This window comes from Myodes glareolus, chromosome X (assembly GCF_982192425.1).
Source record: "Myodes glareolus chromosome X, mMyoGla1.1, whole genome shotgun sequence".
NCBI classification, from domain to species: Eukaryota; Metazoa; Chordata; class Mammalia; order Rodentia; family Cricetidae; genus Myodes; species Myodes glareolus.
Genome location: NC_142053.1, coordinates 27,695,401 through 27,719,370, shown reverse-complemented (window position 1 = coordinate 27,719,370; position 23,970 = coordinate 27,695,401). Strand labels below are relative to the sequence as shown.

General features: G+C 40.2%; 1 protein-coding gene across 2 annotated transcripts in view; it reads right to left on the bottom strand.

The window, feature by feature from the left end:
• Dock11 (dedicator of cytokinesis 11) overlaps window positions 1–23,970 on the bottom strand; it is a 186,737-nt gene that overhangs the window by 36,166 nt on the left and 126,601 nt on the right. For both annotated transcript variants that reach the window (XM_087903042.1, XM_087903043.1), the window contains 7 exons: window positions 17,639–17,705; window positions 16,093–16,140; window positions 13,926–14,068; window positions 11,776–11,891; window positions 8,729–8,866; window positions 4,943–5,125; window positions 1,063–1,176 (listed from right to left, as the gene is read on the bottom strand). In XM_087903042.1, the coding sequence (XP_087759168.1) occupies window positions 1,063–1,176; window positions 4,943–5,125; window positions 8,729–8,866; window positions 11,776–11,891; window positions 13,926–14,068; window positions 16,093–16,140; window positions 17,639–17,705 (809 nt within the window). The remainder of the gene's footprint in view (window positions 1–1,062; window positions 1,177–4,942; window positions 5,126–8,728; window positions 8,867–11,775; window positions 11,892–13,925; window positions 14,069–16,092; window positions 16,141–17,638; window positions 17,706–23,970) is intronic.

Here is a 23,970-nt window from a genome sequence, read left to right as displayed (position 1 = left end):
ACATGGTAACAACTGGGAGGGGCATGAATTATTGGAGCGTGAGTAAAATAGCCGAAATAGTATACATTGCTTCTGTGCTCACGGGATTAGTTGGACTGTATACTGATCCCCTGGGAAACCAGCTTCGATGCTTGAAAAGCAAACTTTCCCAGCCTGTGAGCAGCTGGCACAGCTCCGTGTTGTCCTCCCTGTAAGCAGCATTCCTACGGGAATGGGTTTTTGGTACAGAGATTCTACACGTCCCGAGCATCAAGTATGTTGTGATGTTATGAGAGCTTTCAATTTTTTTCAGCTTTTATACAGTATTGTCAAATATACTAGAATATGACCTTTCCCAAGAATGAGGACAATTTATCTCCCTGGGAGGATACCAGGACCTGTCCTCCAGGCAACCCAACAAGAGATGCAGTTTTACACTGCTCTAGTTTTTAGGCATGTGTGAAAGAGCCATGGTGGTCAGAATCTTAGGTCTGATTCTGATGAACCGGTGCTGAAGAATGGCAGCTTTGGATTGTTCCAGCAAACCACACAATCAGTCACCATAACTTTCGAAAGTCACAGAACTGACAAACAATGAAACCCTTTTGTGCCATTTCTCCTCCGCTGTCAGTGGATCTGCTAGCCATTCTGAGATTTTTCTTACATTTCAATCACAGGATTTAATTAGCCAGTATTACAAATGGTAACAATTGTTAAGAGAGAAAAATACTTGTATCTTCTGAGTAAGTTTAGAAGTCGGGCAGAGAAAATGACACAGATTCGATTACTACCAGATGCTCATTTGTTTAATCTACTCAGTTAATGCCGGATATAACTGCTAGAAAGCCAGTGGCATGTAAAAGCCAGTAGCTCATAAAGTTCACATCCTATACCTTCCACACTAACAATAACTGTGAATTCCATGACGGTTCCATGGTATAAACTTCCTTTGTTAGTTAAAGGGGTTCTTATTCATTATTTTGGTGTTGGGGATCAAACCCAGGGCATTCACCATACAAGGTAAGCACACACTCTACCAGTAACTAACAATCCCGGCCAAAGTAGCTTCAGTTTACTCCGTACCTTCATAGGTCTGTCGCTGTTTGCAAAATTATTGATAATGAATAAAGACTCCTGAAATCTTGATCCTCCACTTAGCGCAACATCAGCTATCAGCTGACTTACAGCAATTATTATCTGTGGAAATAAATAAAGGTTATTTTTTTCAATTTTTTTTTTTAATCCTGCTTTGGGAGGTGGCGAGGGGAATCATTACACTGTGTCCAGGTTAGCATCTAATTTCGTTGTCTTCCTGCAGACTTTTGCTGCCATGCCCAGCTTTCAAATGCTCCTTTGAAAGATTTTGCAAAGTCATGGGTTGTGGTGTTTGCTTATAATCCCTGTACTCAGGAGGCAGAGGCAGAGAGGTGTAGCGGCAGATGCAACAATAGGATCACTGTGAGTTTCAGGGCGCCAGGATTATATGGTGAAACCCTGTCTTTAAAAATAAAGAGTAATGAAAATGACAAAGAGGTAGAGATTCTCCACCACACACCTGCTACAATGGTGGCGATCAGGTCCTCCCTCTGAATGTGCTTGCACGCTGGTGGTTAGGATGAGTTTGGGAGTGACCGACCTTTCTCTTTGACAGTTTCTCACTCTGTATTACTTGTCTAGTTTATATGATGCGCTAGTCTACAACCTTGTGTGAATGTCAAAATAAGTCATGCTCAGACGTTAACGGCTCGATGCCTTCCTCTCGATCCAAGAAGACAAGATACAGTAGTGACTACGAGCGCAGGCTCTGGAGTCAAAGTTCCTGACATCCAAATTCTGACTTTAGTGGCTAGGTAAGGCTTTACATTTCTCTTATATTTGCTTATTTTATTTTATTTACTTCCTTGTGTTTAGGGGTGTGCGATGCCACAGCATGAATGTATGGATCAGAAGACAACTTGTGGGATTTATTTTTCGCCTTCTACGACGAAGGGTCCAGGTATCCAATTCTGGCTATCTGGATTGATAGCAAACACTTTTAGGCACTGGACCATTTCTCCAGCCTGTAGTTAACTCTTCACCGAGCACGTTCTGTATTCTAGATACTGTTCTAAGTCTTTATATTTATTAATTCATCTATATTAAATGAAGCACTGACAGAGCTGATAGTAGGGCCAGAGAGTGGACTCTAATAGAAAATTTCAGGCACCCTGGTAAATTAATCAAAGCCATATTTTAGGGGTGGTGGGTATTCAACTGACTTCACACAAAAGCAAACAGTAAAGGTCTGACTAGCAAACAGCTAGTTCTGGCTGACTCTAGTACTTCTCTAGACTTAGAGACTTGTTTTCTTGGAGGATGTCCTGTAAGGCAGACGGGACTCTTAAGTCAGGGTCTTTACACGTGTTGTTCTTTTTAAAAAATATTTTTAAATATTTCATTTGCATTGGTATTTTGCCTACATGTATGTCTGCATGTGGGCATCAGATCCCCTGGAACTGGAGTTACATGCCGTTATGAGCTGCCATGCAGGTACTGGGAATTGAACCTGGGTCCTTTGGAAAAGCAGCCAGTGTTCTTAACCACTGAGCCATCTCTCCAGCTCTTTTATAGCAGATTTTTAAGGGAGTATCATTTTCTATTAGAATTGTACTTTATTGATGGCATTTTCAAAAAAGCATCCAATGGCTGTTTCCCTATAAATAACCTTTTCTTTAGTAAATTGCTCTAATGGGACACCAAGGAAGATCTGTAACTAGAGACTGTCTATATTATCAGTAGCCTGCTGAGCCAAGAAGTCCCAGCTGGGCTTAGATTCTGAGTTGTTTCAGCAAATAATCACAACGCTATGAAGATGTGGAATAATAATTACCGCACAGTGTATTCTCTGTGCTGTGCATGATGCCAGCTGCTCTATGTATTTCATTTGTCACCCTCATACTAACCATGCAAGGTGGTGAATACTTGGCCTCATTTTACAGATGAGCAAACTGGTTCAGTCAGATTGAGCAACTTGCCTAGGGTCACACAGCACGCAAGTAGTTGAGCTATGTGTTAAACAGATAGTTATCTCTATAAGTTCTGTGATTTTCACAAAATCTTGAGACTAATCCATTATTTGTTGAGGTAGGGTATTGCCATGTTAGCCAGATTGATCTTGAACTTGTGGACTCAAGTGATCCTCTTGCCTTGGCCTTTCAAGTAAGTGGGACTATACAGGTGCATGCTAGCACCCCCAGGTCATTTTTTTTTATTTTTGCTTTTGGAGACAGGGTCTTGCCCTGTAGCCCAGGCTGGCTCAAACGTGCAATCTTCCAACCTTAGTCTCCGGTGTGTTTGGATTTTAGGCATGTGCCATCATGCTTGGCATCCTTTTCATTGGTAAATAAGGTTCTGCTGATGCATGCAAAGCAACCTGTATCACCTGCCGTGCATTATCTAACAGTCTTACTTAGTCATCTTAATTGAGCCTCACAAAAACTCGTGAGGTAGAGCTTCTCCTAATTTATATTTGAAGAAGCTGAAGCACCAGCGAGGCCGAGGAAGCAGCCTGCTCCAGGTCAGACTGCCATGGAATCTGAACTGCAGCATGCAGTCCAAACTTATACTTTAGAGTAGCCTTCTCCACGAGAAAGAGGATGGGAGTCTCATATCTATGTAGCTACAAAGAAAGAGAGATGGACGTGAAACTTACTTTTTCCCTCATATTTACTGTGTGTGTGAGCGTGCATGTGTGCGCACATGTGAAGTTCAGAGAACAACTGATTTGACTTGTTTTCTATTCTCACCATGTGTGTTTTGGTGATCAAACTCAGGTCATCAGGCCTGGCAGCAAACACTTTTATGCACTGAGCTATCTTGCTGATCTGAAATTTACTTTGATGTATTTTAATTACCCCCCAAAATCGACAAATTTATTTTGATGTATTTTAATAACCTCCCCAAGTTAACAAATCACTTTAGTGTATAAACAATGTAAGACAACTTAGATGCTCTATTTTTTTATGTACCTATTCTTTGAACTTTCAGCACATGTCAGCCTGGACCAGTTACATTTCAAGACGGTCACATGGTCTGAGAACTACAGCACAGGAAGGGAAAGTCAGACATTGATTTCTTTTGCAGTGCTGAGACTGGAACCCAGAGCCTTGTGCATGCTAGGCAAGCACTCTATCACTGAGCTATAGCCTCAGCCCTGTGTTAACCTTTTGTTTTGAGATAGTGTCCTTCATGTTAACCAGGCTGGCATTGCCCTCACTCTACAGACAAGGTAGGACTTGAAGTTAATATCTTCCTGCCTTAGCCTCCCAAGTACCTGTAGATGTTGATCTTTGTGGGGCATGGGGTGGGAGTGAGCACATGTTTGTAGGTGCATATGTGTGTCTGTGTATGAAGATCAGAGGTCAATGCTGGGTACCACTCTTCAGAAGCTGTCTATTTTAATTTGGGGGGGGGGCAACATGGCTTAGAATTTGTCAAGTAAGGTTAGCCTGGTTGCTCAGTGAGCCCCAGGGATTTGCCTGTCCCCGCTCCCTCAGTCTTAGGATTGCAAGTACATACCACATGCCTGGCTTTAAAAAATGCATGAGTGATACAGGTACTTTGCCTGCATGTATGTCTGTGTCCCTGTGTATACCACCACTTACATGCCTGGTACCCAAGGAGGGCAGAAGAGGACAACAAATCTCCTGGGCTGGAGTGACAGATGGTCGAGAGCCACCATGTAGATGCTGGAAATCAAACCTAGATCCTCTGGGCGAACAGTCAGTGCTCTTAACCACTGACCCATCAATCCAGTACTGGCCAGCTTTTTTTTCTGCGGGTTCTGGGGCTCAAACTCAGGTACTCCTGCTTGTAGGACATGTACTTTGCCGAGTGAGCTACCTTTCTAGCTATAGATGTTGGTTTTGATAGGGGCCAGCAACTGAAGAGGAAACCATCAAGAGGAGCTTTGATTGCTACTCACCTGCAAGTGTGTCCTCAGGAAGGTCTTCCTTTTGGTATACTCAAAGTTGTTTCTCATCAAAAGATACAAAAGCGCAGATGCCTCATTCCTGGTTGAGCTAATCTTTGAAGTACAGCACTTCAAAACCTCATAGCAAAATGCAGCGCACATGTTTACTCTCCCTTTGAAAAAGGCTGAGGGAAACTAAACAAAGGAAACAGAAATGAGAATCTGAAAATCTATTAAAGTCCACCAGTAATCAAGTGTCAACCGTGCCTCACCTAAAACTATGCCGGGTGCTTTAGAGGATAACAAATTAGTACTAGTCAGAGCGGTGTTCTCAGGATAGTCTGAACTTGTTACCATACAGACAAGTGTACGGCAAGGACAGGACAAGTCAAGTCAGTATTGTAGTTACTCCAAAAACGTAAAGGTCTTTGTCATAAATGTCAATCTGTGAAGAGCCCAAGATAGCCCAAAACATATGAGGGACAGAGTTTCAATGGCGTACTGAGTGAATGAATGATAAATGATGGCTCTAAAATGGAGTCTTAGAATGGGAAAGCCAGTCTGCATTATGTAGTGTTGGCTTTATATCTAAACGCTGTGTTCTAATGCTCCATGTGCAGAGAAAAATTAGAACCGAAAGCCATTAGGAGTGAACTGATCTTTTTATTTCTAACAAAATAGAGATAGGTTTAGTGTTCATCTATGCCTTTCCATTTTCTCCTCCTTGAGGAGACACATTTTGTCAGAGAAAAGGTGTGCCCACGTGGTCACCAACTTCTCAAAACTCCCAAGAGGCCTGCTGCTTTGAGAATGCTTTCAGCCTGCTGCTTTGGGGAAGATAAACTGTAGAGCTAAGGTGGGCTTATGAGAATTCCCTATGCTTGCAAGTTGAGGTGAGCAAGCTGCTTCAGAATGCGTAATGACCATCTTCGTAGGGATACTACAGTTTCAGTGCCACCCACTCAAAATGCTTTTTTGGAAACTTTGAATTTTAATCCACACTTCAGGAATTTATCTGCGGGTGTTTTTAAGCCTTTGTAGCAAGTGCAGTGTTAGGCAGGCGATGGATGTTTAATAAATGCTTTCTGATGGGAAAATTGGGAAATCACATAAAATTTCACAGGATTAGATCAACTCTTACTAGACAAGATTCCCTGGTATAAAAAGATTTAAGAGTGGGCATAGCTACGTGCAGTTAATCCCTACAGTAAGTCTGCCCACAGCACTTGAGCAATGGCCAAAATGACAAATAACCTCCTCCACACTAGCTCTAATGCACCCCTTCTCTCCCAACCCTTACTGTGTTAGCTTCTTCTCATCTGATATTGGCTTTTCGTCTATATTCTTCCAGGGGGAAATTCAGCCATTCTGAGACGTTCCCTTATATGTTGATGGTCCCCCGACCATGCTCCAGTTATACCAGTCCTTTATGTTCTGAAATAGCCCAGACTCTTTCCTGATGCAAGACTTTGGCAAACCCATATACTTATCCCTAGGATGTTCTTCCTTGAACCATCTGTGTGGCTGGGCCTTTTACATACCCCACTTCTTACTAGATGAGGTATATCAGCTTGAGGTGATCCCCAAATTATGATGGTCAAATGAAGAATTTAAAAAATTACAGTGGAGCGATAGCAGTATGTGCTGAGTCGAAATTTTAATGTCAAATTCTGAGCTCTGTTCTCTTCCTGGGTGCAACAGGAAGAATGAAACTCATATTCCTGGGTGGTGGCAGCAAGCCACAGCCCCCACACAGACATGGGATCATGTGGGAAAACAACAAATACCTTCAGTGTGCTATGCTGCTGAAGGATGATATTCAACAAATTCTGTTGAAGGCCATTGAACTCACTCAAACGATTTTCCACTTAAAAGGGGTTAATTGGGCTGTTGCCCCATCATAAGATAAGAGCATTTGTACTAATGCTAATACAAAATGCTAAGGCATTGTGCTTGTTTCTACCCTAGAACTGAACATAATTACATATTGTTCTGTTGTTCATTTTCGGTCTCTACCCCACCCCTAGAACTGAAAAGCCTTAGGTTGGAGAGTATTCTTGTTTTGCATCTCCATAATCCTATCTCCAGCAGCTAGTACAGCACTTGAGGCTGTGCTCAGTAAATACAAATGAATGGAGAGGACTCCAATCCAGAGCTCTGTCTAAATCCATGTATTTCAATGGTACAGAGGCAACTTAAATTCAATACAACACAGTATTCACTGTTTTTTTTTTATTATAGTTTGTCCCACCATTTTATTGGTGAACTGGTGATAAAGTCCAATAATTCTCTTTAATATATATCCTACCACCATATCCATGCACTAGTGACTTTTTCCAGGCACTATCACCAATCTCTGTTCTTCTGTTCCTCCATTCCTTCTTTTGTTCGTCCATCCATGTTTCACTATGTAGCTCTGGCTAGCCTGGAACTTGCTATGTAAACTAGGCTGCCCTTGAATTCAAAGAGATCTGCCTGCCTCTGCTTCCCAGTCGATACATTTCCTATACTTTTTCAAGAGGTTTACTCTTCCCTGGCCACACTGATGCTCTCTTAATACAGGGCTAATCGTGCTGCTTCCCTGCTTAAAACCTTTCCGTGCCTATCGGATTCTAAGAAGATGAAGTCTAGCCCTTACGATGACTCACTACACACTTTCCTACTTGCCATTTTTCCTTTCAGCTTTATCTCCTGAATGCACACTAAACCCTCCACAGTACTCCTGCTGAAGAGAAGCTTTTGCTAAGCTACAGCATTTTTATCTTCTCCTGGGCACAGCCCGTTCTCGGTACAAATTTCATACCATGATAGCATTTGCTGATATACTTGTATGTGTGCACATATGTATCTTTATGTGTGTTTTTATCTATTACACAGTAAGCCCTCAGGATTCTCTGTACAAACTTCATATCATGATGACATTTGTTGATGTACATATGTGTGTGCATGTACGTATCTTTATGTGTATATTTTTATCTATTGTACAGTAAGCCCTCAGGATTCTCTGTACAAACTTCATATCATGATGACATTTGTTGATGCACATATGTGTGTGCATGTACGTATCTTTATGTGTATATTTTTATCTATTGTACAGTAAGCCCTCAGGATTATAAGCAATAACTACCTAACTAGTACCTGGTAAAGGAATTATTTCTAAATTGTATTTCCACTCATTTATCCTTTCATGCTTGCAGAGAACTCGCTTTTCCATAGCTTCCTTTACTCTTAAAGCATATTAAAGAATGGAAAAATTTTTTAAAGCTTCACATTTACCTAATTTCTTATTTTACATACAATGAAAGGTAGGACTTGTTCATTGGCAAGCTATTATGCAAGATCCCAGAGTTCTAAAAGTTAATTTTGATTATCAAAGTGCTTATGCACAATTTTTTTAAAAAAATAAACAAGACTGGTGCTTCATTAGTGCAGTAGATGGTGTTGGTCTTATCATACGACAAACAAGACAAAGAAAAACTGGCAAAGCTGGTGATTTAAAAATGACATTGGGGCTGGAAATGTAGTGCCCCGGGTTGAATCTTGAGAGAGAAAAGAAGATCCAGAGGGAGACGGCGACTCTTGGGAAGGGCCTACTGAAAATGTAATGGTACAGTGGTAAAAGCAAAAGCACGTTCTGATTTTAGAGGATTCTTTGCCAGGTCCTCAATATAGATTTTGCTAGGTGGTGCTTGTATGTTCACAGACAGTGGTAGTTAATGGCTGTTTGTGTATGTCATCACAGTGATTCCCATTCCTCTAGCTTCCCATGAGCTCCTAGCAGGTTGAAGTTGTTCTTACCTTACTGATGAAAGATCTCAGGGAGGCAAAGACATGCTTGAGTGATACTTCAGATTGTCCATTTTTAAGAAAAGCAAGATGAATATCAAATACTTTTTTCATTAGTGGGTTGTGTCCATCATTATTTAAAAGTTGGCTCTACAAAACATGAAAAACAAAACGCCCAGTTTATAGAAGCATTTAGTTTACCCCTCTTGCCCACATACCAGAGAACTAATTTTACTGCATGGCCAATATCTGCTTGTATGCTGTTTGACCTTTGGAAGGTTTTTAGACTATTTTGAGTACCTTAGCTAAAAATATTCATGGGATCCTCAACTTACATTGGAAATCTTGAAACACAATATAAACTACATCTAGAATATTGAAACTCTTAAGCTGGGAGAGTTGACACATACCTTTAATCCCAGCACTTGGGAGACAGAGGCAGGCGGATCTCTGAGTTTGAGGCTAGCCTGGTCTACAGAGTGAGTTCCAGGACAGCCAGCGCTGAATCCTGTCTTGAAAAAAATAAAAAAATAGACAGACAGACTGATGGATGGATAGGAAGGAAGGAAGGAAGGAAGGAAGGAAGGAAGGAAGGAAGGAAGGAAGGAAGGAAGGAAGGAAGGAAGGAGAGAAAGAGAGAGAAATGCTAGCATTTAGTTAGAATAGCTAAAAAATAATCTTCCAATGGAACATATCAAAATACAAAATGAATATGGAAAGAATAGTTCATATCCCATCCCACCTTCCTTTCTATTTTCTTCATTTTCTTTTTTTCTTAAAGTTATCTTTATGCAGCTCAGGGTGATCTAGAACTTGCTACATACATAGACCAGGTTGTCTCAAAGACATGATCCTCTTACTAAGATTATGCACATGTCCAGTTATGACTGGCTGGGAGGAATACTTTTTTATTACACATTTAGACACTTAAAAATCAGTAAAACTTCTTTTAAAAAGTCTGCTATTTAATTTACCTTTGGAAGTGCATTTTATATAAGATATATTTATGCACTATTAACAAACTGAACCTTCCATGGATTCAGAAAACAGATATTGCAACTGGTTATTAAATATCTCTTGTAAATGGGCCTAAAATAATAGTACAGTTGTACAGAGATATCAGTTAGTTCATGAACTTTACTTTAAAATAAATCATCAAGGGGCTCCAACATATAGTTCAGAGGTAAAGTGTCTGTCTGTTATGTGAAGGTCTGGGGTTCAATCCCCAGCACTGCAAAGAAAAAAAATAAAAGAAAAACATTGGGGCTGGAGTGATGGCTCTGTGGGTAAAAGTGCTTGGCATGAAAGCATGAGGAACTTAGTTCAGGTTCTCAGAATCCATGTAAAATCGGACACAAGCATCTGGAATCCCAGTGACTTCATAAGGATCACACATTCTCCTATGTCATCAGCACCATTTACTACCCCAGCCTTCAAAATAAAGAGTAAGGTACTCAGCGACATGGTATGTGCTTTGTATGCAAAACAGTAAGTTAATATTGGTAAAGTGCTTCAGAGAGAGATTGACCTTTATCAAGAAATACATAAATATCTATTAAATAAATCAAAACATATCAGAAAGGCAGTGAGAAATAAAAGCCTAGTCATGAGACACGATGTCCTATCTACTCACACAATGAAAAATAGATGTGTGTGTGTGTTATTTTAATCAAAACAAACCTAAGTGTTTTGCAAGGTCGCCTCCTACAACTTCTTTTGTTGTTGTTGCTTTTTTTTGAGTCAGGGTTCTCTGAGTAGCTCTGGCTGTCCTGGAACTCACTCTGTGGATCAGGCTGTTCTCCAGCTCACAGAGATCTGCCTGCCTCTGTCTCCTAAGTGCTAGGATTAAAGGCATGTGTCACCACTGCCCAGCTTACACCTCCTTATTAGTACGTTATCTGGTTCTTCCTTATAACGTCTCTGAGAAGCATGGGGCAAGTTTCCATACTGTATCTGGAAGCCTAAAGCAATTAAGTATATTATGTAAGAAAGGGGAGCAAACATACTGGATTGCCTTGCCCAGCCTTAATACAAAGGGAGGAGCTTAGTCCTACTGCAACTTGATATGCCATGCTTTGTAGAAACCCATGGGAGGCCTGCCCCTTTCTGAACAGAAACAGGGGAGGGGTGGATTGGGGTGGCAGAGGGGAGACCAGGGTGGTGTGGAGGAATGGAAGGAGAGGAGGGAAGGGAAAATTTGGTTGGGATGTAAAATAAATAAAATACATTTAAAAAAACGAGAGGGGAGGAGAGCAAAACAAACAACCCAACCAAAACAGTCCAAAATAACCTGTAAGTGAAGAGAGAGCAGGTGTGATTTCCGCATTTGGGTTCTCACCGATGCTGTTTACATGACGCTCATGTAGTTTTCACTTTCAAAGCACTCCCATGTCTATTATCTTAGTTTCCCCTTCCAAGGAGCCTGCCAGCGAACTTGCTTTTACTTTATTTTACAAATCAAAGGAATGATGATTTGGGATGAGAGAAAACATCCGAGAAAATCCTGAGCAGCCAAGTCAATTTGCCTGGACATTATTCCTATAAGCTATCTTGTTACAATGGGTATTTTGGCTGGTCGATTTTCTCATGATTTCCAGTAAAGATTACTAGATATTTTAATAAAAACATAAAAGAAAACCCTCCTGCCCTTCCTTCTTTCTCCCACTCCCCCCCCCATATCCTTCCTTTGTCTACACAGCCTTGGCTGATCTGTAACTTGTTATATAGATCAGGCTACCCTCAGATTTGTGACTACCCTCCCGCCTGTGTTGCCCAAGTCCTGACAGAAAACTGATTCTAAAGACAAATATAAAACAATAGAATCTGAGAGGCAGAGGAGGATTATGGACATTTTAGTCTGAACACTTCACTCTATGGATGACTGAGTTTCCGTCATTTCCCAAGGTTTTACCAGAGCACAGTAAAACTTGGCTTGCCACCAGCGTTTCCTCATTGCTCCTACCAGGTTATCTCAAACCAAACTCCCCTGCCTTTGGCACGTAGACACTATAAAATGTTTTCCTCTCAACACCACCAGCTGAACTCAAACTCATCATTACCTTGAAGCACTGGGTGAAAAACGATATGGTGTCTAGTACTGTCAGGGAAACCTCAGTAGCTGTATTGCCTTCCAGAAGTGCCTGGTGGAAAATGTCTGCTTCTGTTGTGGCAGAACCTAGGGTAAGAGAAGCAAATTAAGCCACACCCAACGTAGACTCCCACAAGGGCACTGAATGATCTCCTCCGGAAGCCTTATGGAGAGAGTCTTGCCTTCTTAGAAGGAGCCCGCAGCATCAGCAGACCTAATGAGCTTCACTGCAGCTATTCCTTACTGAGTCAGGGCCTGGTCTAATCACTGCCACCTACTTTCCACTCCCGTTATCAGTGTCAAGTGATCTTCAGTATTAGCACCCTGTCAGCAGCTCTGCATCATTGACTGAGGTGTCCACATTACTGATGTGGTCTCAGTAATGAGCTATGGTGATGTAACTAGAAAATCATGTGGGAGGCATCTTAGGCCATGCTGCCAACAAGGATGGAAAAACGAGAAAGCCACACAAATCCAGTGCCCTCTGGCCAGAGGTCTTCAGTTCTGCCAGTGACATGAGACTTGTTTCTAAAGCCCAGACTCTTTATGGGCTGACAGAAGTGGGCTCATCATACTTGTACAAGAAGCAGGAATCTTCAACATTTGCAATGACAATGTGTAAGAAATCCTCAGTCTTCTAGCTCAGGGTCTACCTGCACAAGACCTCGTTTACTATCATTGGGCTTCACAAAACCAGTTTTCCCATCTTCTTTTTTCTGTGGCCTCCGGAAGACCATATGAAAACAAACGTGTTCTCAGAGTTTTGATTAATATTTACTTTCGAGAGGGCACTTTCTCTTTATCTAGTCCTCTGACATCCCCAGTTAGGCAAGATTTCTCTCCTTGTCCTCGATGCCTTCTCAATGCTTTACCCTGTTAAATACTCTTTCAACCAATAGGATCTAGTACTCGTTATCATTTGGTGCTACTGGGGATAGAACATCGAGTCTCATGCATGCTAGGCAAGCACCCTAGCACTGAGAAGGTTCCTGGTGGTTGTTGTTCTTTTTTTTTTTTCCTTTTCATTATAAGAGTCGAGATCAACTTTGCTAAGGTAGACCTTGAACTTGTGAACTTCCTGCCTCACCTCCTCGGTAGCTGGGATTACAGGCCTGTACTAGCAAGCCCAGCTAGAGTTGATTTACTTCTGCATTCAGGAGGGGACATCTATATCATTAGTCATTAGATAAAAAATAACAACTCTAAATGAATATTATATATGCTATCTTATTAGGATACTAATACTTTCTATTAAAATTTAATGGAGCTAAAGAGATGGCTCAGTAGTTTGGAGCACTTATTGTTCTTCCAGAGGACCTGAGTTCAATTTCCAGCACCCGCATGGTGACTCACGCTCATTTGTAATTCCAGTTCCAGAGGATCAAAGGCCCTCTTCTGGCCTTAGCAGGCACCAGGAACACATATAGTGCAATACATACATTCAGGCAAAACGCTGATAAACATAATATAAAATAAATAAATCTAAAGTTATTAAAAATAAAATTTGACAGTTGTGACAAAGGATATCTAATATAAATATATATTAACAGCAATTTCATAGAAAAATTCCTTAATACTAAGAAAAAGATTTAAATCAGTTGTTGAAAAAAATCATGCATGTTATTAAATAGTCATGAATGATGAAATTATAGTATATAAATGAATACATAGCAGAGTTATGCAGAGAATTTCTCTATGCAAGAGAAATTATGATTTAAGCCAGAATTTAGGATTGAAAATGGGCTTTGGTGAGGACACAGTGGTACAAGTCCTTGCCATATCAGCGTGAAGACCAGAGTTTAATCCCCAGAAGCCAACTAAACGCTGGGTGGGTTCGGAGTGTTGCCTGTAAGAAGGCAGAGAAGAGAATCCCTGGTGTAAGCTGGCGACTAAGACTACTCATACCTGGGACTGACTGAGAGATCTTGCCTCAAAGACTAAGGTAGACATAATTAAGAAAGATCCCTGCTATCAACCCTGGGCCGCCACACACACCTGCACACAGACTTGCGCCCACACGCATGGTGTTTGTACACCACACACACAAACACATGAATTTAAAAAAAATACACAGCATTACCAGGCTATTTCATATGGGTCCCCTCTCCCATGTTTACTTACTGTGATTAAGTGTGAATGAGCTTTCTAAGCTACTGAGATGCTGTAGCCGAGCCTGCATCACTCCTGACCTGTTTCGAAGAGCTGGCATAGTTTGAGATTTTCGGTCTATTCCAAAGTGCTTTGATAGCCAGGCATCATGCACCCTAAAACAAAATTTTAAATCAAGAACTTAAATAAAGCCAGGTAGTGGTGGTGGTGGTGGTGGTGCATATCTTTAGTCCTGGCACTTGGGAAGTAGAGGCGTATGGATCTCTGTGAACAAGGCCAGCTTATTCTACAAAGCAAGTTCTAGGACAGCCAGGGTTGTTACACAGAGAAACCTTGTCTGAAAAAACAAACAAACAAAAATAACAACAAACAAAAATCTGAAGTGCTCTGATAAAATATTTCATTGTTTGCATATTTTTAACTAAAATGTGGTTTAAGTTGATGTGTTATTCCAGATAAATATAACTTATATAATTTTATAAATATATTCTATTCCGGATAAATTTAATACTCTGCTCAAGATTCTGTTAACTAATACTTGGCTTAAATGAGACCTATAGGAAACTGTGAGCCATCTCTCCATCCCCTAAATTGTACAAAGTTTTAATGGGATTTTAAATAGAGCTTATGCTATCATAATAGAACTTGTGCATCTAGAAAGAGCTTCCCACTTCTATACTACTCTAAACCATTGGAGTTAAGTAGACAACACTCCAATAATAGCCAGTGTTTTGGCAGGAAGTGAGGAAGGAGAAGAGAGAAGCCAGACACTGAAAGTGGGAAGGGGTAGTCTAGAATGAGTATCAGTTCAGTCTCCTGGACTGCTTACAACTGGGTCATATGTAAATTGAGGAAGAACAAGTTTGTTCTCTTATAAGCGTGAGGTCGGGGCAACAGAAGCGGAGATGCTAAGGTCTATGGTCACAGTCACAGGGAAAGGTGCTGAAACTGGAACTTGTATCACTCAAGATGCGTCAAGAGAGACAGCAATAAACACCATCCAAAGGCTTCAATTTGTGGAACTAAACCAGGTGTGGTCACACATTTTATAATCCCAGTCCTTGAGGAGTTGAGGCAAGAGGATCAGGGTCCTTCCTTGAGATATTGCAAGGTCAAGGCAAACTTGGGCTCCATGAGATTCTGTCACCAAAATCAAAAGCAAAAAAAGAAAAAGAAACTGCTCTGGATTTTAACTTTGAAACTACACTATTTGGAGACATGGCTCAGTGGTGAAAGGTGCTCGCCACCAAACCTAACAACCTGAATCGGATCCCTTGGACCCACATGGCCGAAGGAGAGAACCCATTCCCACAAATTGTTCTCTGACTTTCATACATTTGCCGTGGCAGGCAGCTGTCCAAGCATGACACAAAATAAATACATTTCTAAAATACTATGTTTGATTTCCTTTAATGTGTAGTTCTATTTAATATACACACACATACATAGCTGAAATAAGCAAAACCTTTCTTTGGCTTAGGGCCCTTCGATCATTCCTGATTTTTTTTTTACCAGTGTTGGGAACTGAACCCAGGGCTTCACAAGCTAAGAAAGCACTCCACTGCTAAGCTATATTCTAAGCACAAATTTACTTTCCTTTTCTTCTTCTTCGTCTTCGTCTTCCTCTCCGTCTCCCGTCTCCCTTCTCCCTTCTCCTTCTTCTTCTTCTTCTATTGGTGTTTATAAAGAATTGAATCCAGGGCATTGTGCATGCTAAACAAATGCTGTATCACTGAGCTATGATATATCCCTGAGCTCCTCACATATTTCTTTATAAAGATTTAAGAGGCAAAAGAACAAATAGATAATATATAATGTATGTCCTAATTACTGTTGGATATTTCTATTCCCCTTAGTAGTTGGCTACCCTGACTTTTTGATTTGATGCCTACCCTTCTATTTAGCTGTTACTTAAGTCCTCCAGGAAATACAAGAATCTGCTCAAAGTTTAGGGGTATCTCAGAAGAAACCTTCTATATTATTCTAGCCATTGTCCTTTTGAAAACGTAGTATTGGTTCATATTACTTTTAACCTTGAATTGGGATCCGTTGAATAAATCACAGCCGCCTTCATGTTAACCTAACATTAGTATCTTAGATTTTATATGCCATGGGTGGGACTGCTCTCTGTTGGGAAAGAAAGAGGGGAAATGGCAAGTTGTAGTGCTGCAAGGATTACCTTGCTATGTTTCTTTTCCCCATATAGCGAAAGTGGAACAAACATACTCTGGAAAGGAAAACGACAACATGTTAGTAATATACTACTACCTAGTACCACCTAATAACTATTGTGTAGATGTCATATGTTCCGAAGATCAATTTACAAGAACATACATTTCCACAAAAATAAAGGCCCAGATAACTACCTAAAGGCTGGCCATATCCTATCTTTTCATATATAGCTGCTATATTTATACGAGCATTAAAAGTCCCATGTCAATATACATGACTTTAATGACAGATTAAAAAAAAAAAAAGAAAACTTGCCCATGTCAAACATCCTTTGTGTGCTATACCATGCCATAGCCAAGGTCTCTAGCACTCGTTAAGACAAAACATCTTTCTTACTTACAGAAATGTGGACAAATGCTTTATTTTTACACAATGGTATTAAAATACTCTCTATTATCAATAACCATAAACACATGAAGTTAGGAAAAATAACATTTAAATCCCTATGTGCTCACAGCCTCAACAGCTGTCATGAACAGTCTTATTTAAGTCCTACGAAAAGCAGGCTAATCTTCCTCCACCCTCCCTTTCCTCCTCTTTTCAAGCAAATTCTCAACATCGGTTGTCTTCAATGGGAAATATGTCCCAGCATATTTACAGTGTTTACTACAGCTGGGAGGACAGGTCAGGAAATTAGAAGGACGGCCATGAAAAGGAGAAAGAGATCTTTGGGGAGGGTTAGCGAAAGGGAAGAAAAAAGGAAAAAATGAAGCCACGTTACATGAAAGCAGAAATGGGGCTAACAGGGAAGAAGGGGTCCAGCCAGAGTGGGAGACGGTTAGAGGATGAGCCAAGAGAGAACAACAGAAACAATTTGGATGAAAATGCCATTAGGGAAATCTCATTCCTTTTTATATTAATTTAAAACAAACTAATAAATTCATATATAGGAGAATTCACCTGAAATCTTAACTGCTAGTCAGCAGAGCAAATTTTTTTTGTAATTTTTGAAAAACTTGAATCAACTGTATAAATAACGAGCTTCTGATGATGATAGCATATGTAACTCCTTTCAATCACGATGGCTGGTTTCCCCACGTCTTTTAAAATACTTGTAGATGCGTATTTCTATACATATCCGTTATGCTACATCTCTCTGTTCCTAAAGTGGGTAGTATTTAGAAGTACTCAGCTCTACTTAAGAGTTCAAACTTTAAATTTGAGCTGCTCATTAATTCAGGATCTGTTTCAGTTGAACAATACAGGCCAGCTACCAGCGCTCTAATGTCCTAGCTTTCAAGGGCATACTAAGACACCCGCGCATCTGTAAGATTATTGGATAGGAGTTTTGTATGGCCTCATAAGTATTCCATTTCCTTGCTTTTCTTTTATCACTGGGTGAAGAATGCCAGACTCTAGATTATTAAGAAAATTTAACATTTTCTGTCACATTAGCCAATGGGCGGCTGAAAACAGAAAAACTGTAACATCTAAAGTCCTACAACTCAGTTTTTCCAAATAAGTGGAACATTTAGGAAAATACCGCAACTTACTCTAGAAGTACAAGAATGTTTATGAGCTCCTGGGGAGACACTTTATTCCAGTAAGTCAAGAGAGTATCTGAAAATAGAAGAAATAAGGGGTTAGATCTGAGAACAAAAACTGAGTGACCTAGGATCAACCATACACTTAGTCCCTTTTTTCTCCCTACTCCCCAACACCCACACAGAATAGTAAACATTCCAGGCTGGCCTCAGATCCACTACAGAGCTAAGGCGCTAAGGATGACTCCTAATCCTCCTGCCTCCACTTCAGAGTGCTGGAATTAAAAGGTCTGCAGCACCAAGGGGCCTTCCCTTTCCCTTTCTTTAGACAGGATTTCAATATCCGACCCAGATTGACCTTAAATTTACAAGTGCCAAGACTTTCTGAGTGCTGGGATTACAGTATGATTCATCATACTGTGCTCAAAATAACACACACACATACACACACACACACACACACACACTTTTCACAATGGTTTCAAATGTATCAAGCAATCTTCATTTTTAATATTTATTTATTTGTTTATTATGTATACAGTATTATGTCTGCAGGTCAGAAGAGGGCACCAGGCCTCATTACAGATGGTTGTGAGCCACCATGTGGTTGCTGGGAATTGAACTCAGAACCTTTGGAAGAGCAGCCAGTGCTCTTAACCGCTGAGCCATCTCTCCAGCCCCTCAAGCAATCTTTACTTTAGTTGATAACCTTTTTATTTACTTTGTAAATGTCCTTTGGGATGGTTTGCTCCAATCTTCCTATCGTGATTGAAGACAAAATAAGAAAAGTTTGTTGATCCTTTATACCCAAGACTTAGCCAACTCTAACATTTCACAAACAATGGTAGGATTATGGACATTTTTCTGAAGAGGTGGGTACCTTTATCTGCTTCTCAAAAGGTTCTGTTAACCAAAACATTTAACAACTTTAGAGGAGACAAATTATTTTCTTCCATTTTCCTCTTTTTATAATAAGGCTGATGTTCTATCTGCTTCCAACTACTTCAGACAGAAGAATGTTTAAAATCTAGCTCATGTCTCTTTAACCTATTACTTTCATTTCTCCAGTATATCTTTTCTGATTTACCTCTGTCGCTCCCTCCCTTTCTCCCTCACTCCCTACTTATACAGTTTATTTTGTTAGTTTGAGACAGGGTCTCATAGTCCAGGTTGGTTTTGAATTCCTGATCCTCTTGCCTTTACCTCCCAAGTGATGAGACAAATGAAATATACCACCCTTGCTCAGCTCTGACTAAATAATAATAATAAAAAATTATTAAAATTTTGTTAGAATATAACTTTCTTTGGATATTTCTCTGATATAGCTATCAGTATTGGCTATCCCTATTGTAAATGACAAAATCTTTTATCATTAAAAAGTAGATAAAAGCCACAGCCTTTGGTAGATAGTGATTGAGGAGCCACTGCCAATTTTATGATGGTGTGAGACAGAATGAAGGGGTTTTGATCTTGCTTCTCCCATTTTTAATACATTTTTTTCTGATACTGGGATCAAACCTTGTACTCTATATGTGCTAGGAAAGTGCTCTATCTTGGAGCTATATTAACAGCTCTTTTGAAAAGTATTTTTTACAATTATATTTATTATCACATTTATGGTGTGGGGGCATATTTGAGCTGCAACACTTGTAGAAATTTGAGGACAACTTACAAGTTGAGTGCTCTGTTTCCACATATGGGCCTCGGGGATCGAATTAGAGTTACACAGTTGTTGTTGCCACTGCCAGCTAGCTCCCTGGCCCAGGGTGAAGGTGGGGTGCAGGCCCAGGTTGGCCTTAAGCTCTCCATTCCCCCGCCTCTGCGTCCCAATTGCTGAGGTTATAAAGCATTTTCTAAATTTTATTTTTGAACTGGGGTCTAGTGTCTCAGGAAATTGTAGAGGTAGGTCTCGAACCCACAATCTTATGTCAGTCTTCCGAAGTAACTGCCAATACAGCATGGGTCACTGACCTTGGCATACTCCAAAGTTTTTTTTTATAAAAGCACAAATATTAACAGTTTCAATGATTCTCAAATATTAATCGTCAATAATCAAAATTATCATTTTGATTCATTTGTTCTAAAATACGATTCGTTTAAGCTGACAGCAATTTCTGTCCTCCCCTGCTACGCCTGGCCTTTAGGTATCTCCTGGAAAAAAAGTAAACCAGTAGGGGGCACGGCTGCGCATGTGCAAACTTCATAAACCAGTAAGGGGCGTGGTCGCGCATGCGCAGGCTTCCTAAACCAGCGGGGGCGTGGTTGCGCATGCGCAGGCTTCCTCAGCAGTCGCAGGCTTTTCAGCCTTTCCTCAGAGGGTGGTGGCGCCATTTTGAAAAGCGGTGGCCGGTGACCATCACGCTCTGTTTTTCTTTCGCCCCTAACAAAAATGTTTTGAATTTTTTCTAGGAAAAAGAAATTGGGCCTTTCTGTTCGTCCCCCACTCCACCGGCTCCTGGCTCCTCTGAACTTCTGGGCAGGTCTGTAAAGGGGCAGGCCGGGCGAAGCCTTTGAGGCTGCGCCTGTCGCCTGTGGGCAGGGCCGCAGGAGCTAGTGTTCTGGTCAGTGGACCTGTCCCCTCAGAGGCTCCTCTGCCATTTAGTCCGTGGCACTGCCAGGCCACTGGCCCCGGCTCCATAGTAAGAGATCGGCCAGTGGGGCTGCGGGTCGCTAGGCAGTGACAAGTTTTCCCTCTTTGGCCATTCCTTCCGTGGCACCGCCAAGCACAAACCCTTCAGGCTTGGTTCCCAGTAAATGAAAGGAGATGCAGGCTGTCAGTAGTAGCAGCAGCGAAGACAGGGGAGCCTCAAGGGCAGGCAAAGCTAAGCTTAGTGTAAGAGATCTGATGTCTGATGATTTTAAAAAGGCATGGTTATCACTGAAAGACATCCATGATAAAGAGCTTCACCGTTTACAGATGAAATTGAGCAGTATGAGGAAAGCCAGGCTGATGGAGGGAAGGCGGCATGGCCCTAGAGCAAAGAATAAACGAGTGACAGAGACACAGAACGCTCCTGATTCAGAACTGTGTGACCGCTGTTTAATAAACGAAACATACAGCAATATGCTAGAGCAAGAATTTAGTAGCACGCACCAAAAAAGTCTAGTGCAGATTTCTGAGCTCACTGTAGAAAATAACAAATTAAAAGAAGAAAATAGAAAGCTTTCTGAAAAACTCAAAGCAAAGCGGCCACGTATTCCTCTGTGTTTTATGGATAGTGATGATGAGGATTTCATGCCTGGTATTCAGTTTGAAGGGAGCCAGATTTATACAGTAAAGGATCCTTCCTACCCAGTACAGTTGCCTGCTAGACAGGTTATGGAACCACGTAGGGAACAGACAAGATCTTATTGTTTTCCGTACATGCAATCAAGTCCAGATAATAATCCACCTTCACTCAGCAGTCCGGGAGTAACCATCCAGGTGCCAGAGACCACTTTTTTGGACTTTGACTCTGTTATAGATAATCTTCCTCAAGAGGCCAATGTCTTACCCTCATGTACAGTTTATTCTTTACCAACTACATTGGAAACCTCAAATAAAGATAGCGTGATTACTATCTCAAGCCTCTCTAATGAAAAGGAAAAGTCCTCCACACAAAAACAGGGAAAAGATAACTTTATTTTGAGTATTTCCAGCATTTCCTCTGGAGAACCTATAATAATATCTGAAACCTCAGAGGAAAACATGCCTTGTACTTCTAGCAAGGTTTTGCCACCTTTGACAAAGAAAAATGAATTAAATAGTACACGGTATCCTGTGAACTATAGTTCCAAAAATATTCCGCAAAAGAAATCAGCACTCCATGGGTTCAGTTACAAAAATGACAATTCAGTGAAATCTGGTAGTGCTCCCTTACCTTCCAAGGTAAACAATGCGGAGAGTGCTAGTCAATCTGAAAATGTAAGAACTTGTGAAAAGAGACCTAAAAGAAATTCTGAGGGAGTTCCGTTGGTGTCTGTGTTGAAAAGAAAAATCAGCATATAGAAGGGAAGAAGTCGCAGCTTTTTCTTGTAAGGAAAATATTTTTTTTTCAATAAGATAGTGTTGCTGTAAATTGAGACTATGGAACTAATAATAACACGATGCCTTGAAACGCTTCGACAAATGCCCTTTAGGACCCTAATATAGTGAATTGCTGTTAGTAAAATGTTTATGGGGTAAACACCACAATCAGTTTCCATATTCTCCCATTTTTATCTTTGTGGGAAGGTAAAAAGCATGAATTGTGGTTGTTATTAGGTCATCTATTATTTCCTGACATGAACCTCTGGTTTTAAAAATTATTTTACTTCTTTTCCAAAACATGGAGGCCCATCACAGAGCTTCAATCTAATTGGAAGCTCTAACTGTAATCTGACAGTTTACTCTTAAGTTATATATTCCTGAAACCAGTAGGTTGCAGAATTATTTGTATTGTTTTTCTGTATGCAATGGTAGAGTCCCAGCCCTTAGGAAGCTGATTAGCCTGTGCTACATAGTGAATTCCAGGCCAAGCTAGGCTAAATAATGAGATTCCATCTCAAAAAGAAAAAAAAAACCTATTTTTTGAGTTGTATTACTATATTTTCACAGCTTTTATTCATATGTGGCTAATGGTTTTAAATTTCTACAGTTAATTGACTATCAACTTATCTGTTAATCAGTATTATTTGCATTATTGTATTAAATAATTTTATATTATTTGTATAATTTGTATTATCTATATTATTTATATTACTTTGTACTATCACAAAAAAGTAAGTAATGCTTACTGAAATTTGATAAAGATATTCTGGGGGTATAGCTCATGTGCCAGCTCTAGGTTTCACCCCAGCAACGGAAAAAAAAATTAAAACGAAAAATAGTTGAGCATTCTAGCATGTGTCTCTAGTACCAACATCTGGAAGATAGACAAGAAGACCATCCTTGACTATGAAAAAAACAACTGTCGTATTGGTGTACTATGGAATTTGTTATTCGTATCTGACTAATCTGTTTTAATGGTTATTTGTCACAAAAATAAAGTATGAAATAGTTAATAAAATGGATAAAATAGGCTGGAGGTATATAACTCATGTGCTAGACCCTGGGTTCATAACTCTAGTAACAAAAAAAAAGTTAAAAAATATGGCCAATGTATTTATCATGGCAGGGAAGCACTTGCATACCCTGGGTTTGCCATCTGACACCAGGAAGATAAATGAAACAGCCAAGTGTGATGGGAAAAAAGTGAAACAGCCAAGTGTGGTGTGTACCCTTGTAATTCTAGCACTCAAGAGCCTAAAGCAAGAGGATCAGGAGAAGCCATCTTTGGATAAATAGTGAGACACTGTCTCCAAAAATTACATAAATTGGGGCTGGAAAGATGACTCAGCAGGTGAAGAGTACTCTTTGCTCTCGCAGAGGACCTGTGTTCAGTTCCCAGCACCCATGTAGTGGCTTATAACCATCTGTAAGTCCAGTTCCATGGGAACTCATGCTCTTTTGACCTCTGCAGGCACCAGGCATACATGTGGTACCCATACACACACAAAAGAAAAATAAAATAAAATAAGCAGGGCATGGTGGCACATGCTTTTAAACCCAGCACTTGAGAGACAGCAGATAGCCTGGTCTACATGGCAAGTTTGAGGTCACTTAGGGTTTCAAAAAACAAAAATAAATAAGAAGCAAAAAATTAAAAAATAAAAAAAAATACTAAAGAAATTTTAATTACAAAATAGTTACATGATTATGATGATTAGAACCCAGGGATCTTTTGAATTTATTTTAAATTTACTTACTGATTCTTGTAGTGCTGACACATTTTTTTTTCTTTTTTATAGTACTAGGAATTGAACCCAGGGTCTCAAATATACTAGCCATGTGTTCTACCATTGAGCCCTCCTCTAGTTTATATTTACTTTGCTACTTGTACATATTTATGAGGGAGATGTAACCTGTGAACACTATATAATGACCACTTAATGTGGATTTTAAGTTCTTTAGACTTGCACATTATTTGGGAAAAATATTGAGAAATGGAAGAAGAGGGTGGGACTTGTATAATAGTTGTGGCATTTGAGAGAAAGGTAATTTTATTTTAACTTCTGAGAACATGTAGTTAATCTCTTGTTTATAGGTAGTCATATAGTATAAAAGAGAAACTAGTAATGTTAGCAGATAATACCATTCTTTTCCAAGAAGAAAAGCAGTCTGACAGCCTGACTCCAGCTAACACCAGTGATGCTGCGGAGACAATGACTCCAGCTAACACCAGTGATGCTGCGGAGACAATGATTCCAGACAATACCAGTAATGTTGCAGAGACAGTGACTCCAGACAATACTAATAATGCTGTGGAGACAGTGACTCTAGA